This window comes from Myodes glareolus, chromosome 4 (genome assembly GCF_982192425.1).
Source record: "Myodes glareolus chromosome 4, mMyoGla1.1, whole genome shotgun sequence".
NCBI classification, from domain to species: Eukaryota; Metazoa; Chordata; class Mammalia; order Rodentia; family Cricetidae; genus Myodes; species Myodes glareolus.
In genome coordinates this window covers 104,136,346-104,149,448 of record NC_142029.1, presented here as the reverse complement: position 1 = coordinate 104,149,448, position 13,103 = coordinate 104,136,346, and the positions used below count along the sequence as shown (strand labels likewise).

Here is a 13,103-nt window from a genome sequence, read left to right as displayed (position 1 = left end):
TGTGTTCAGTTGGAGTTGATCAGCCCCAGGTGTAGGGGTGCCCCTATGTCTGGAGGGGAATGAGGACACACTGAATTTGTATCACAGGTGATGGGAGCCCTATTGTCTCAGGCTGGAAGCTACAAAGTGTCTGTGGCCCTGCATTTTGTGGGGTCAGCCGATGAGGGGCGGTGCATGGCCAAGAAGAGGTGAATACCCAGGGGGTTGATCTGTGACCTTTATTGCGCTATTCTGAGGCGGGCTCTAACCCGCCTCAAGAGATTTACTGTGGGAACTTCTGGCTCAACCTTTCTTCTCCTCCGGGGGCGCTGCTGGCCTGAGGTGCTCCCACGCCAAGCCTCCTTCCGCCCTTGAAGGAGCCTCGGGGGCTTCCCCACACCGGTAGGTAGCTCCAGAGGGTCGGAGGGCTCCCTAGAGGCCAGGAAGCATCCGAAGGGATGTGACTGCCAGTCTAGGACCTGCGCGACCTAGTGCGCTTCTTACTGCGGGCTTCGATTAACTTCTGGGAATGAAGCTTGAAGGCAGCGCGGGTCACCACATCACGGTCCTCCTCCTCACTCTCCTCTTCATCTGCAGGGAAGCATGGTGGGTGGGAGGGTAAGAGGTCGTTTCTTTCCCCTTTCCCAGACTTTACCACACCATGCACTTCCTCTTTGGCCTTGACCTAAGGCCACCTCGTGCCCCTCCCATCCATCTCCCTTTGGCGCACACTGACCAAAGAACTTGTCCTTGACACTGGCAACGGGCAGAAGGATGCGGGTGTTGTAGTGGGGCAGTTTTCCTTCTAACGTGGCCAGGAACTACAGGAGGCAGGAGAGAGGTGTGGGGACTGAAGTGAAGCTGTTCCTCCTCCTACCAAACTTCCAGATAGTGCCCAGGTTCTAGGAGAGACCACTGTCCACTCTCCTGCATACTCCTTCCCAGCAGGCCTGTCTCTGGACCCTGCCCATAGACCTGTCTGGAGTCATCCCAGGTTCTCCAGTCCTGCCATCTGATCCAACCAGTCCCAGCTTCTCTTCTTTGGATGTGAAGCTCACACCTCCATCCCCACCTGCTGCTCCTATCTCAGTGTGCCCTCTGGCTCTCCACCCTGCCCCCAGCCTTGGTCCTGTTGGTGCACCTCTCGTTCTGTGATGTGTCGCAGCATCTCTGGTATGTCACGACTCTCTGCTTGCCCCTGTAGTTTCAGCAACTTTTCCTCGACAAGGACCAGAAGATCGGACACATAGCCCTCTGTGTCAGGGTCTAACTTCTTTCCTGCCAAAAGGCTATTCTCCTGCAGTGGGGGATAGGCTAAGTTAGCTGAGAGATGGGGGGTGCCTGCGAGGGGACAGGCTTCACCCACGAGTGGGGCTTTTCCCCAGGAGGGGAGAGCTTTGCAAAGAGTCCATTCACAGGCAGGTCCTCTAAAATTAAAGCCTCGCCTTGAAGTCGGAGCTTTTGGACTAGAGCTCTATACAAAGGATGGGAGGTCTCTTTAAGATTATACATGAGCTCTGCCATTGTGAGGGCGGCTTTCTAAAAAGCTGGCGCTCTTGCAGACAGGGTGGGACTTTCTTCACAGGAATCTGGAGAAGGGCTGTTTAAGTTTTGGGGTGGGGATGGGGATGGTTGGCTTTGCGCATGGAGTCAGCTTTAGGCTGAGCGAATGAGGACTTCCCCAGGAATGTGGAAGCCGGACAGTGATGCCTGGCGTGAAACTTTCTTCCTTAAACGAAGTCTGACACTCTAGGCAGGAGTCAGGGCTGAAATCCTATGGCTTGTGTGGCACCTCTACTCAATCTGATGTTCTGGGAGGATGAGGGCAGGGCTGCCAGAGATGGGGTGGGGCTTTCTGTAGTGGGGCCTCCCAGGGACTGTGGCTACTGGAGCGGAGCTCCTTGGGTGGAGCTCCCAGGGGCGGAGCATCACTAGGGGTAGATCTTTGGGGGGGGGCGACCTACCACTGTCACGTGGTTCACTTTGCTGGCCAAGTGCTCCAGGCAGTCCTTGGCCAACTGGAGAGTTCGCAAGGTGCGATCCAGTTGCTCCTGGATGACGTTGCGTCGCTGCTCCTCCTTCTTGAGTGTCTCCTGCATCGAGTCGCGGTGCCTCCGCTGACTGCCGGGAGCCGGGAGGTTCAGCAGCTAACAGGAGGCTGACTCCAGCGTCCCCCAGGCCTCCCTCAGCTACTGAGGTCTCACCTCACCAGCGTGGCATCCCCGGAGTACTTGAGGTTCTCCAGCTCTCTCTGGAGCCGCTGCTTCTCCTCCTTCAACCTCACCAACGTCTGTTCGTTGTCCTTCTTGAGAGTCTCTAACTGCGTGAAGGTCTCATCCTGGGCCAGGAACCTTCGCACCACCGCCTGAGGGCCACCCATCCCTGGTCAGAGCCTGGGTCAAGGGAGGCTCGAGGGCGATCTGACTCTAACAGGGTCACACAGCCACGTGTAAGGAGGATTGTGTGGGTCAGTCAGTCTGCCGGCTGTTTCAAGGCTATACTTTTCCCCACGCCCTTTCCTGCCTATGTTTGAATCAGCTAAAATCAGCATGCGGGAGGCAGCAGAGTGGTGAACAACTTTCAAAAATCCCTGTGCCAGCAAGTTCTGGGTGGGTATCTGGCCCAACAGCACAAAGATGCTGCGCCTTTAGGGTGCGATCAGGCCTCCCGGCCATTTGTGCATGTGTGTGCCACGGCACACATGTGGATTTCGGAAAGCAACTTGGAAGAGTCTACTCTCACTTTCCATGCACTGGGCCCAGGGATGGAACTCGAGTTGCCAGGCTTTTACCCACCAAGCCATCTCACCAGCTTGGGACCCACTTCGGAAGGGGTTCCCGGACTGGTGAATGAGTTCACAGCTGACCTCCAGCGAGAGCCCGGATTGCCTGGGAATTAACCTCTTTCCAGGGGTAGCTGGATACAGAGAACCCAAACTGGAGAAACTGACTGGGTGTGTGGGGGTCAGTATTCTAAAGCAGGACCAGGCACTGGAGGGAGACACACAGGGTCTTGGCAGACAGCATGACTCCTAACAAGACTGACACAGAGCAGGGCTGGGATTCCAAGGTTAGGGGCAATACTGGGAAGTCCACTGTATTCTAGATCATTCCACAACAGTGATGATCTGAGAAACAGGACCTGAAAAATAAAGCTTCCAAAACTGACATACTAAACAAGTTAGCACAGTGGAAGAATGGAAGAAATTAAGGGCTGATGTGGACAGCTCCGCCATCGTGGGAGCCTTTCCTGGCTCACATGTAGGCCTGGGGCACTCACATGCGATTCAGCCACTCCAGTGGCATCCTTGACCTTGCCAAACATCACTTCCATCTGATACATGCTCCAGCGCTGCTTCAGCTCCTCCTCCTTGTGCCGCTGGTAGTCCTGAATGGTATCTTCTGACTGCAGTAGGACATGCTCTCGGTGCGTCTGCTTGAGGGTTGGGGACAGTCAAGGCTACCATCAAAGTCAATTCCAAAAAGGGCTTGGGGCAGAGGTCAGGAGAGGATCCGGCTTAGCTTGGATTGTGGGGAACAGTCTAGATATGGTTATCCCTGCAGGACTCAGAGAGGTGGCCTCAGAATCAGAGGAAGGAAGCAGGGTCATAGAAGGAGTGGCCTCCAGAAAAGGTGGGCTAGAGCCCCAGTCGGATTTAGAACAAAAGCGTCCAGATTAAATGGGGCAGGATGAGTAGAGATTCAGACAGTCAGGGGAGGGCTGGAGGCCGCGGCCTCTCCCAGGAAAGGAGGATGAGGTGAGATTGTTCAAGGAACCAGTTGAGTCGAGTGGGGGGCGAGGTCAGGGAGAGGGCGGGGTTAGGACAATGAGAGGAGCAGGGCGGGCAAGGCTGAGGCTGTCTTGTCTGAGCTGGCCAAGCCCTGCACCCTTAGGTGTGCACACCTTGCGCTCCATGCGCTCTGTCAAAAGTTTCTTCTCTTCCACCCGCTTCTTGCAGTCCGTTATGAAGTATTCGCGCTTCTTGCGGTCTCGGATGGCAGTCTCCTCCAGGTACTGCAGCTGGCTCTAGGGCAGGCATGGGTACCTGGTATCTATCCAGGATGACGGGGTGGGGGGAGCATCCCCAGGCAATGCAGCAGCAGTACAACTCCTGGGAAAGACTCAACGACAACTGAACTCTGACTAGAATTCCCTGTGCCTTTGGCACTCCATTGCTATTTTCTCTGAGTTGAACACTCCCTCTTAGAGGGAGAGGACAGTTCAAGACTCAGGAAATCGGTGAAACTTACAAGGCTCAAGAAACAAGATTCACAAGACCCCTCCCCAGGTTACAATGGATAGGTGAGGAGACTTAGGAACGGAACTCTAGAGATGTGACTTTCACACCGTAACTCCTCAATCACGCTCTGTAAGGAAGCCCAATAAACTCATTGTTCTCCAAGTTAGACTTTGGTGGAGTGGTTGATGGTTTTTGATTTTTGTTGTTGTTGTTTTTGACTTTGTAGCCCTGGCTGTCCTGGAACTCTGTGTAGACCAGGCTGGCCTGGAACTCACAGAGATTCGCCTGCCTCTGCCTCTGCACACTAGTATTAAAGGTGTGTGTCATCGCACCTGGATGTGGTTACTGTGCTATATACCGTCCTATAATATTGGCAACTGTGACAGAGCCCCCCACCCCACCCTGGGGCGGTAGATTAGTACCTTGGCGATGTCCCGGGCATTTAGAGCCTCTTGATTCACCACTTTCAGTTCTACTACCTCATGCTTGGTCTTCACCACCTCCGCTTCCATGGAGTCCAGCCGGTTCTCCAGGTTGAGACTCTCCTCCTGGCACATGGAGAGGGAAAACTTGAGACTGCTGTCCCTGGCCAGGCCTGCCCTCCTCACCTACTGCGCTCTCCAAAGCATCTCTACCTGGAGGTAAGACTTGAGCTGCAGGTATACATTGGTAATGTGCTCTGCTTCCTCTGCCTTCATCCGTGCCTTCTCCAGCCTGTTCTCCAGGTTGCGCATGGTCTAGAGGAACAGCAGGCTAGGCTGGGTCCCTTCCGTCACCATCTGTGCCTCCCCGAAGACCCCTGTAGCCCTCGGCAAGCCCCACCTTGGCGGCCTCTGTGTTGTTGTCTTGCACCTCTGTCGTCTCCAGCTGGTGCAGGCTGTGCTGTAGCCTCAGCTCCTCCAGACGCTTCTGTCGCAGCGTCACCTGGTGTCTCAAAGCATTCATCTGGTTCGTCTTCTCCCTCAGCTGGTGCTCCAGGTGCTCCAGGGCCTCCTGGGGAGGACAGGGAGCAGAACCTCAGTTTGCCCTTCCCAAGGACTTGAGTACTGGTTCTCCCAGAAGTCCGTGTCCCTCTGGTCTCCTAGTTGACTTCCAAACCCTTGGCATCCAACGTTCTCTCCCTCCCTCCCTCTCTCTCTCTCTCTCTCTCTGTGTGTGTGTGTGTGTGTGTGTGAGAGAGAGAGAGAGAGAGAGAGAGAGAGGGAGCGCAAGCAGGTAAACCTATGTACACAGAGGTCAGAGGTCAATGTCTGGTATCTTTCTCTACTGTTTTCCAACTCTGATTTGAGACAAGGTCTCTCACTGAACCTGAAGCTGGCTGGGTCACTAGACTCGTTGAGAGCTCTGTTCAGCCTCTTCTCTTCATTTCCCTAGTGCTGGACTGACAGGTGCATGCAACCACACCTGGACCCTCATGTGGAGGTCAGAGGACAACTTGTGGGAGGGAATTGGTTCTTCCCTTCTACCATTTGGGCTCAGAGACCAAACTCAGGTCCCCAGGCTTGGCAGTAAGCACTTTATCTGTTGGGCCGTCTTTCCAGCCCACACTCAGATTGTTCCATGAGCTCTGGAGATAGGAATTAGGCTTACACAGCAAGCTTATTGCTGACTGAACCATCTCCCCAGGTTCCTATTTTATCTCCCATCACGGTTTTACACTTTTATTTCATTTCATTTCTAAGTGTAATAGTGTGTTGTCTGCATGTATAACTGTGCCCCAAGAGGCCAGAAGGCAGCACTGGATCCCCTGAAACTGGAGTTACAGACAGTTGTGAGCACCCAGACAGGTGGGAGTTGCACCCAGGGGCTCTGTGCTCTAAACCACTGAACCATTGCTTCAGCCTCCAGCCTAGATTTGTAAAGATTTAAGGATTCTTTTCTCCCCGCCCCCCAAACTGGAAAGCTGAGCACGTGCAGCACTGGACTGGCATGTAGTCAGCTGTGTGACCCCACAAAGCCTCACATGGGAAGAGGATGAGGAAGGTGATCGCTAAAGAAAAGGGCCCTGTGGCCTCAGACAGGGGCAAAGCCCAAAATGGCACAGGAGAAGATCCGCTCCATGAGAGGTGGGTTGCTAGCATCACCAATAATCAAGTTGTCAAACACCATTCCAAAGCCAGGCTCTGCTCTGGCCACACCAACTGGGATGGCCTCAATATCAGTAACCTTAGCTGCTGTGCCAGTGTCCAAGAAGACAACACTGGAAGTCCTGTCTGGCCACCTGGAGGGAGCAGCTGCAGGAAGGCCATCCAGGTGAGGATCTGGGCTTCTCAGGAAGGAGGCAGACAGAGGTCTGATCAAACTCCTGATACAAGAGCTGGTTAGAACTGGAGAAATAAGCAGTAGCCCTGGGAGTTTACCTCTTTTACAGCCTTTTCATTCTCCCAGTTTTAGCCCTTGGTCTCAGCGCTCAGCTTCTCTACCCTTCCTTCCCTCCCTCCCTCCCTCCCTCCCTCCCTCCCTCTTTCTTTCTTTCTTTCTTTCTTTCTTTCTTTCTTTCTTTCTTTCTTTCTTTCTTTCAAGACAGGGTTTCCCTGTGCAAAAGTCCTGACTGTCCTGGAACTTGCTTTGTAGACCATGCTGGCCTTGAACTCACAAAAATCTGCCTGCCTCTACCTCCCAAAAACTGGGATTAAAGGCATGTGCTACCATCACTCCGCTTCCTCTTTCTTTTTTAAAGATATATTTCATATTTAATTATGTGGATGAGTTTGAGTATGTACAAATGTGTTGTGCAGTGCCCTAAGAGGCCAGAGACATTAGATTAGGTGCTAGAGCTACAGCCTCAAGTGAGTACTTGGAATCCAATCTGGGTCCTCGACAAGAGCAGTGTGTTCTGTTAACTATGGAGCCATCTCCCCAGATTGATACCGACTCACTCCCACAGCCCAGGGTTTCAGGTCTTAATATATATCCCAGGCTAGCCTTCAACTCCTGTTTGAGCTTCCCCGTGCTCAAAATAGAGGCACACACCCCTACACTCAACACCTGTCAGTCTTCCACTAAGACATACCTTCTTGGAAGGGCTCACTTTGCTTAATCACAAAAATGCCACCAACGGTAACACTGGATCAAACACAAGGTCAGTGTGTAGTAACGATCTCACTGATAGACCAGCAGGATGGCTCAGAGGGTGAAAGTGTTTGCTGGCCATGCCTGATGGTCTGAGTTCCCTCTCCAAAACCCACATGGCAGGAGAGACCAACTTCCAAAAGTGTCTGTCTGGCCTCCATACACATGCTGAGACCTGAGACTGCATATACAAAAATAAATGTTAAGGCTCCTAGGACAAGAAGTTGGTGCGGAGAAAGTGAAGAGGTTTGGGGGAGGAGCTAACCTCACAGGTCCTGTTCTTCAGGTAAGGCTTCTCTGACTTCCATTCCTGAATGATTGCCTGGACCACTTTGGAATCTCCCTGCCAAGGAGAGGAGACCAGTCACTTCCTCAGTTTACTTGTTTGCCTCCCAAACCCTTCCACTTACCTGTGCACCCTCACCTGAAGCAGGTCTTTTAGCTGCATGTGGAGAGCTTTGGTTTCCTCTTGAAGCTGGCTGATGGTATCTTGATTCTTCTTCATGTTCCATTGGGAGCTCTCATGAAAGGCCTTACGGTCACCCTCTGAGGCAGACAGGGGTCACTGTCATTCCCAGAGAAAAGACCTATTTGGTGGTGGTGGGTTTTTTTGTTTGCTTTGTTTTTGTTTTTAGATAGGGTTCCTTGTAGTTCAGACTAGCCACAAACTCATCATATAGCCAAGGCTGGCCTTGAGTTCTTACTCCTCCTGGTGTTGGAACATGCCAGGCAAGTAGTCCACCATCTGTGCTGCAGCCCCAGAGCTCTCGCTTAAAAAGAGCATGAGGAGGCAGCGGAAGCGCGTGTGTCTGTGTGAGTACACCCACACATGCATGTGGAGAGGCTCATGCGCCGGTGCCCTTGGGGGCCAGAAAGACATGGGTGTTCTCCCTATCACCCTCGCCGCATTCTTTCCCCTTGTAAAAGATTTGATTTTAGTGGCTGGAGAAAGATGGCTCAGTAGGTTAAGATCCAGTCTTCTTGCAGAGGACCCAAGTTCATTCAGTTCTGACACCCACACGGTGGCTCAAAATCGCCTATACTCTAGATCCAGGGGGTCAGAATTCCTCTTCTGGCCTCCTTGGGCACTTCCACTTATGTGTACAACCTCCCCCCCCCCAAAGCACATAAACATTATTAAAAATAAAATCATGAAAATATTTTAAGTGTGTGTGTTTGCATGTATGTGCATGTGTGCATTCCTGCCGAGGCCAGAAGCTGACTTGAGCCCCCTGGAGCTGGTGAAGTTAGAGGCAGTAGGTAGCTGCTGGGAACTAAACCTGGGTTCTGGAAGGACAGTGTGTAGACCTGACTGCTGAGACATCTCTCTAGTCCCCTACTCACTGCTTTTGGAGATAAAGTCTGCGAATGCTGGGGCTGCAGTCTCTCTCTGCTAGGCTGGAAGCAGCGATGCGCCATTCTACCCAACTAGGAGCTGCAGTTATAGGCATTTACAGAACACCCAGTTTATTATGTAGGTACTAATTGGAAACTCTGGGCTTCAAGATCTTGAAGCAAGCACTTTCAACTTCTCAGTCATCTGTCCACCATCACCACTTTGGTCTTGTTTTTCTCAGAGAAAGTCTCTTATAGTCTGGCTGGTATGGAACTCACTATGTAGCCATGGGTGGTTTTGAACGCCTGATCTTCCTGTCTCCAGGTCCCAAGTGTTGAGATGATAGGTGTGTTCCATCATTCCTGGCGCTCAAGACCTTTTGCAAATTGTTTTTTGTTTGATCTCTTTACATAGGGTCTCAGTATGTATCTCAGGCTAGCCTGGATCCTCCTGCCTCAGTCTCCTGGTATGCACCACTAAGCCCAGTTAGCAGTATTATGGTGCCTGATTGTGGAGAGAGGACATTTTGCTGGGTGCAGGGGATGAATTCTGATGCTCTAAGGCACAGTGGAATAAGTAGATTATAAAACATCTCATGTGTTGCCAAATAGTCATACAGAGGATCATAGGCCCTTCACAACAACATCAGCAACATCTAGTGATGGAAATGTCAACTGTCACAGTCTAGGTATGATACAAAGTACTAAAACACCACTTTGGATCCCATCAACATGTATGAGTACTCCATGTCAGTCAAAACCATGTGAGCTAAACAGGTGTGGTGATGCACTTGGGAGGCAGAGACAGGAAGATCTCAGTGAGTTCAAGACCAGCCTCGTCTACAAAGTGAGTTCCAGGACAGCCAGAGCTGTTACACAGAGAAACCCTGTCTCAAACAAACGTCTCAACCAAACAAAAAGCAAAGATCAGAGACTGGAGAGATGACTCAGTGGTTAAGAGGACAGCTTCGCCAGAGGTTTGATCCCCAGCATCTACAGGGCAGCTCACAATAGTCTGTAACTTCAGTTCCGGGGGATTTGATGCCCTCTTCTGGCCTCATAAGGTACCAGGCACACACATGGTACACAGACAAACTTTTAGGTAAAACGCTCATATGCATAAAATTTTTTAAATTATTTTTTTTAAAAAAGCAAAACCCACATGGCTATGGCTGTAGCTCATGCCTAGCCTTCATGAGGCCCTGGGTCCGCTCTCAAGAAGCATAAAAATGAATAAAGAAACGGGTATGGTATACTGCTTTAATCTCAACACTCAAAAGACCTTGGCAGACAGATTTCTGAATTCAAGGCCAGCCAAGTCTATAAAGAAAAAAACAAACAAACAACAACAACAACAACAAAAAAATTCTCTCCTGTCCATAAATTTCTAGTGTGCTGGTGCGTTCTTTTACGCTCTTAGAATGAGAAAGGTAGAGGAGAAGGATCAGAAATTCAAAGTCCCAGGGAACAAACTCAGGCCATCAGACTTTGCAGCAAGCTTCCTTATCTGCTGGGACATCTTGCTGACCTACATTCCTTGGTCTTTCTTCTCTCCCCCACTCCCTTTCTCTCTCTCCCCTTTCTCTCCTCTCTCTCCCCCTCCCTCTCTCTTGCTCTCCCTCTCTTTCTCCCACCCTCTCTCTTCCCCTCCTTTCCTCTCTCTCCCACTCCTCTCCCCTCTCCCCCTTTCTCCCTTCCTCTTCTTCTTCTCTCCCTCCCTTTCTCTCCCTTTCCTCTCCTCTCTCCCCCCTCCCCCTTCCTATTCTCTTCTCTCCCTCTCTCTTCCCCCCTCTCTCTCCCTCCTCCCTCCTCCCTCCCTTCTCTCTCTCTCTCTCTCTCTCTCTCTCTCTCTCTCTCTCTTCTCCCCCTCCTCTCCCCACCTCCAGGATCTTACTCTGCAGCCCAGGTTGGCTTTTACCTCACTAGATACACCATACTATCCTCAAACTAATGGCAATTGTCTAGCCTCAGTCTCCCAAGTACTGCAATTACAGGCGTGTGCAACCACACCTGGTGTACTTTACTTTTTTTTTTTTTAACTAAAAGAATATTAAGTTCAATGAGGCTCAGCTAAGTGCTCCAGTGCTTGCTAGCACAAGCAGGGCTAGTTTAGAGTCCCAGCCCAGGCTAGTTTTGGACTTGCTGCATGCATACCCATGGATGATCTTGTACTCCTAATCCTCCTGCTTCTCAAAACACACACGCACACAGACACACACACACATACACACCCACAGATATACACAGACACACGGACATACACACACATACACACACAGATATACACAGACACACACAGACAAACACACACACACACACACACACACACACACACACACACACACACGTTCACCTGGAGCTAGATTCAGCAATCTGCCTGACTGTTTTGGGATTAAAGGCATGAGCCACCACACTCAGTCTGCAAGATTACCTCTTATTTTGGTGGTGGTGGGGGTGGTGAGTTCAAGACAAGTTTCTCTGTTGTAGCTCTTGCTGGCTGTCCTGGATCTCACTTTGTAGACCAGGCTGGCCTTGAATTCACAGAGATCTGTCTGCCTTAAAGGTGTGTAACACCACAGCTCGGTTTAAGATTACACTTTAATAATAAGAGTAACAGCATACGAGGGTTTTCCAAATGCTGGCACAATCAATATCTGGTCTTGATAGTTCTTTGCTGTGGGGCTGTATTAGGCCTTATAACTTGTAAGACCCTCCTCCTGGCCTCAGCTTAATAAAGCCATGTAGTAGCCTCCCACACTCAGCAATACAACAGTTCAAAAAGTCTGCAGACTTTGCTCAGTGGTCTGGAAAGGGCAGCGTTCTCTCCCTCCATGGAAGCCACCAGTTTTCACTTTTTACTACATAGCAATGTGCACTATTTTGAGCATTTTATGAATTTTGAGCACTATATTGTAGGGTTATGCCCATTTTATAGATGGAAAAACTGAATACAATTAGATTATTCCTAGTTTCCCAAGAACTAACGACTACTATGCAGAGTTAGGATTCAAACTCAAGAGAAACACACTCTCCTGGGGCTGGAGATAGAACTCGGTAACGTGATTGAGTAGCATGCATGAAACCCTGGGTCCCAGCCTCAGTCCCTTATAATCCAGGCATCGTGGTACAAACCTATAACCAAAGAGGTGGAGTTAGGTCTCCTTAGAGTTCAAGCCGGCCTGAGCCACATGAGACCAAGTCTCAAAAATAATAATTTAATAAATAAATAAAAATTGGGCTGGAGAAGCTGGGCATAGTGGCACACATCTTTAATCCTAACAGTTGGAAGGCAGAGGTAGGCAGATCTCTGAGTTCGAAGCCAGCCTGGTCTACAGAGCAAGTCCCAGGACAGTCAAGGCTACATAGAGAAACCCTGTTTTAAAAAACCAAAAACCAATAAATAAATTAATAAATTAATAAAATTGGCAGGAGAAATGGCTCAGTGGTTAAGAGCCTTGCTGCTCCTGCAGAGGGCTTAAGGTCAGTCTTCACACCCACAGTGATCAGTCTATAACACCTGTAACTATAGCTCCAAGAGATCCACTGCCGGATTCTGGTTTTTGAGAGTGTTTCACTTGGCCCACAGACACTCAAACAAAATAATAAATAAAACAAGAAAAACAAACTCCAGAATCTGTGTTTTTCTCCCACACATAAGCACATTAGAAAGAGGTAAGATTACAGTGAAATGTGAAAGAAAGGCAAAGAGAAGTGCGGACAACGGAAATGTTTGCATCTAAAGTTAGTCCCCTAGATTCCCACTGGTGAAGCCTGGCACATGGTGACTACTCAGAAGCCTGGGTGAGCACTGCTGATCCCTGATCCTTCTGGGTCCTCTGCAGCCATCTTACCTAACAGTTGGATTTTCCTTTGTAACTCAAGCATCTGTGCGTGCATGGAAGACTTCATCAAATGGTAGGAAGTTCCCGACTTGAGACGGTATACAGGCCAGGCCTGTGCCGGGCCCAAAGCCTTGCCTCGGTGGCCCTGAACCTTACTGCCCTTGACTTTGGAAGCCGGAGTTGGAACTTGCTCCTGGCTAGTCACAGTATTGGTCCCGGCTGCCCAGCACAGGGGAGATGTCATGGTGATTGGCTTGAGGTCAGGAAGCCTCTAAAGAGTAGGAGAATAACTACAAGTTGGCCTCTTCAGTCTAGGTTCCCTGAGCTCTGGGAATGCACTTTTGCTAACTGCTTGGCTGGGGGCCTCTAAGCATCTCCCGGTTGCTAAGTAACTTCCTCCCCCGCCCGCGTTCCCAAGGAAACCACCCGCGTTACACTCCACGGCTCTCACTGGCTGGCGCGGCTCGGAGGGGCGGTCCCACAAAGAGGCTCAGCAAAAGAGCAGCGCGATCGTTTGGCGAAGGGGCTGGTCGATTAAGCGGTCACGTGCTCACTCCCCCGCCCCCGCCCGCCACACACCCCGTGGCCAGAGACGCGCCACTCCCAAGATGGAGGCACATTGCGCCGCCATTAAG

The 13,103-nt window shown here is 50.8% G+C and overlaps 1 protein-coding gene and 1 pseudogene across 3 annotated transcripts; both read right to left on the bottom strand.

The window, feature by feature from the left end:
* Positions 1 to 203: 203 nt before the first annotated feature.
* Odad3 (outer dynein arm docking complex subunit 3) lies at positions 204 to 13,024 on the bottom strand. Of its 3 annotated transcripts, none has more exons than XM_048446582.3 (13): positions 12,920 to 13,024; positions 7,716 to 7,837; positions 7,557 to 7,634; positions 5,042 to 5,212; positions 4,855 to 4,956; positions 4,642 to 4,767; positions 3,883 to 4,005; positions 3,259 to 3,414; positions 2,184 to 2,344; positions 1,944 to 2,100; positions 1,121 to 1,276; positions 716 to 800; positions 204 to 570 (listed from the first exon to the last, which is right to left on the bottom strand). In XM_048446582.3, exons 2-13 carry the CDS (start codon positions 7,794 to 7,796, stop codon positions 452 to 454), a joined length of 1,515 nt encoding a protein of 504 aa, XP_048302539.1. In that variant the 5' UTR covers positions 7,797 to 7,837; positions 12,920 to 13,024; the 3' UTR covers positions 204 to 451. The 3 variants fall into 3 exon arrangements, with proteins under 3 accessions (XP_048302539.1, XP_048302537.1, XP_048302538.1); XM_048446580.3 differs by lacking the exon at positions 12,920 to 13,024 and adding an exon at positions 12,478 to 12,847; XM_048446581.3 differs by lacking the exon at positions 12,920 to 13,024 and adding an exon at positions 12,478 to 12,847 and having other exon boundaries at positions 3,259 to 3,411.
* On the bottom strand, positions 6,085 to 7,458 carry LOC148122413 (ATP synthase F(0) complex subunit C1, mitochondrial pseudogene; annotated as a pseudogene).
* Positions 13,025 to 13,103: the final 79 nt, after the last annotated feature.

Coding starts and splice junctions, on each gene's coding strand:
- Odad3 (XM_048446580.3), bottom strand. CDS start 12,712: ATGACATCTCCCCTGTGCTGGGCAGCCGGGACCAATACTGTGACTAGC. Junction 7,635..7,715: donor AGCTAAAAGACCTGCTTCAG/GTGAGGGTGCAC, acceptor TCTCCTTGGCAG/GGAGATTCCAAAGTGGTCCA. Junction 3,415..3,882: donor CAGAGCGCATGGAGCGCAAG/GTGTGCACACCT, acceptor CCAACCCTCAAG/CAGACGCACCGAGAGCATGT.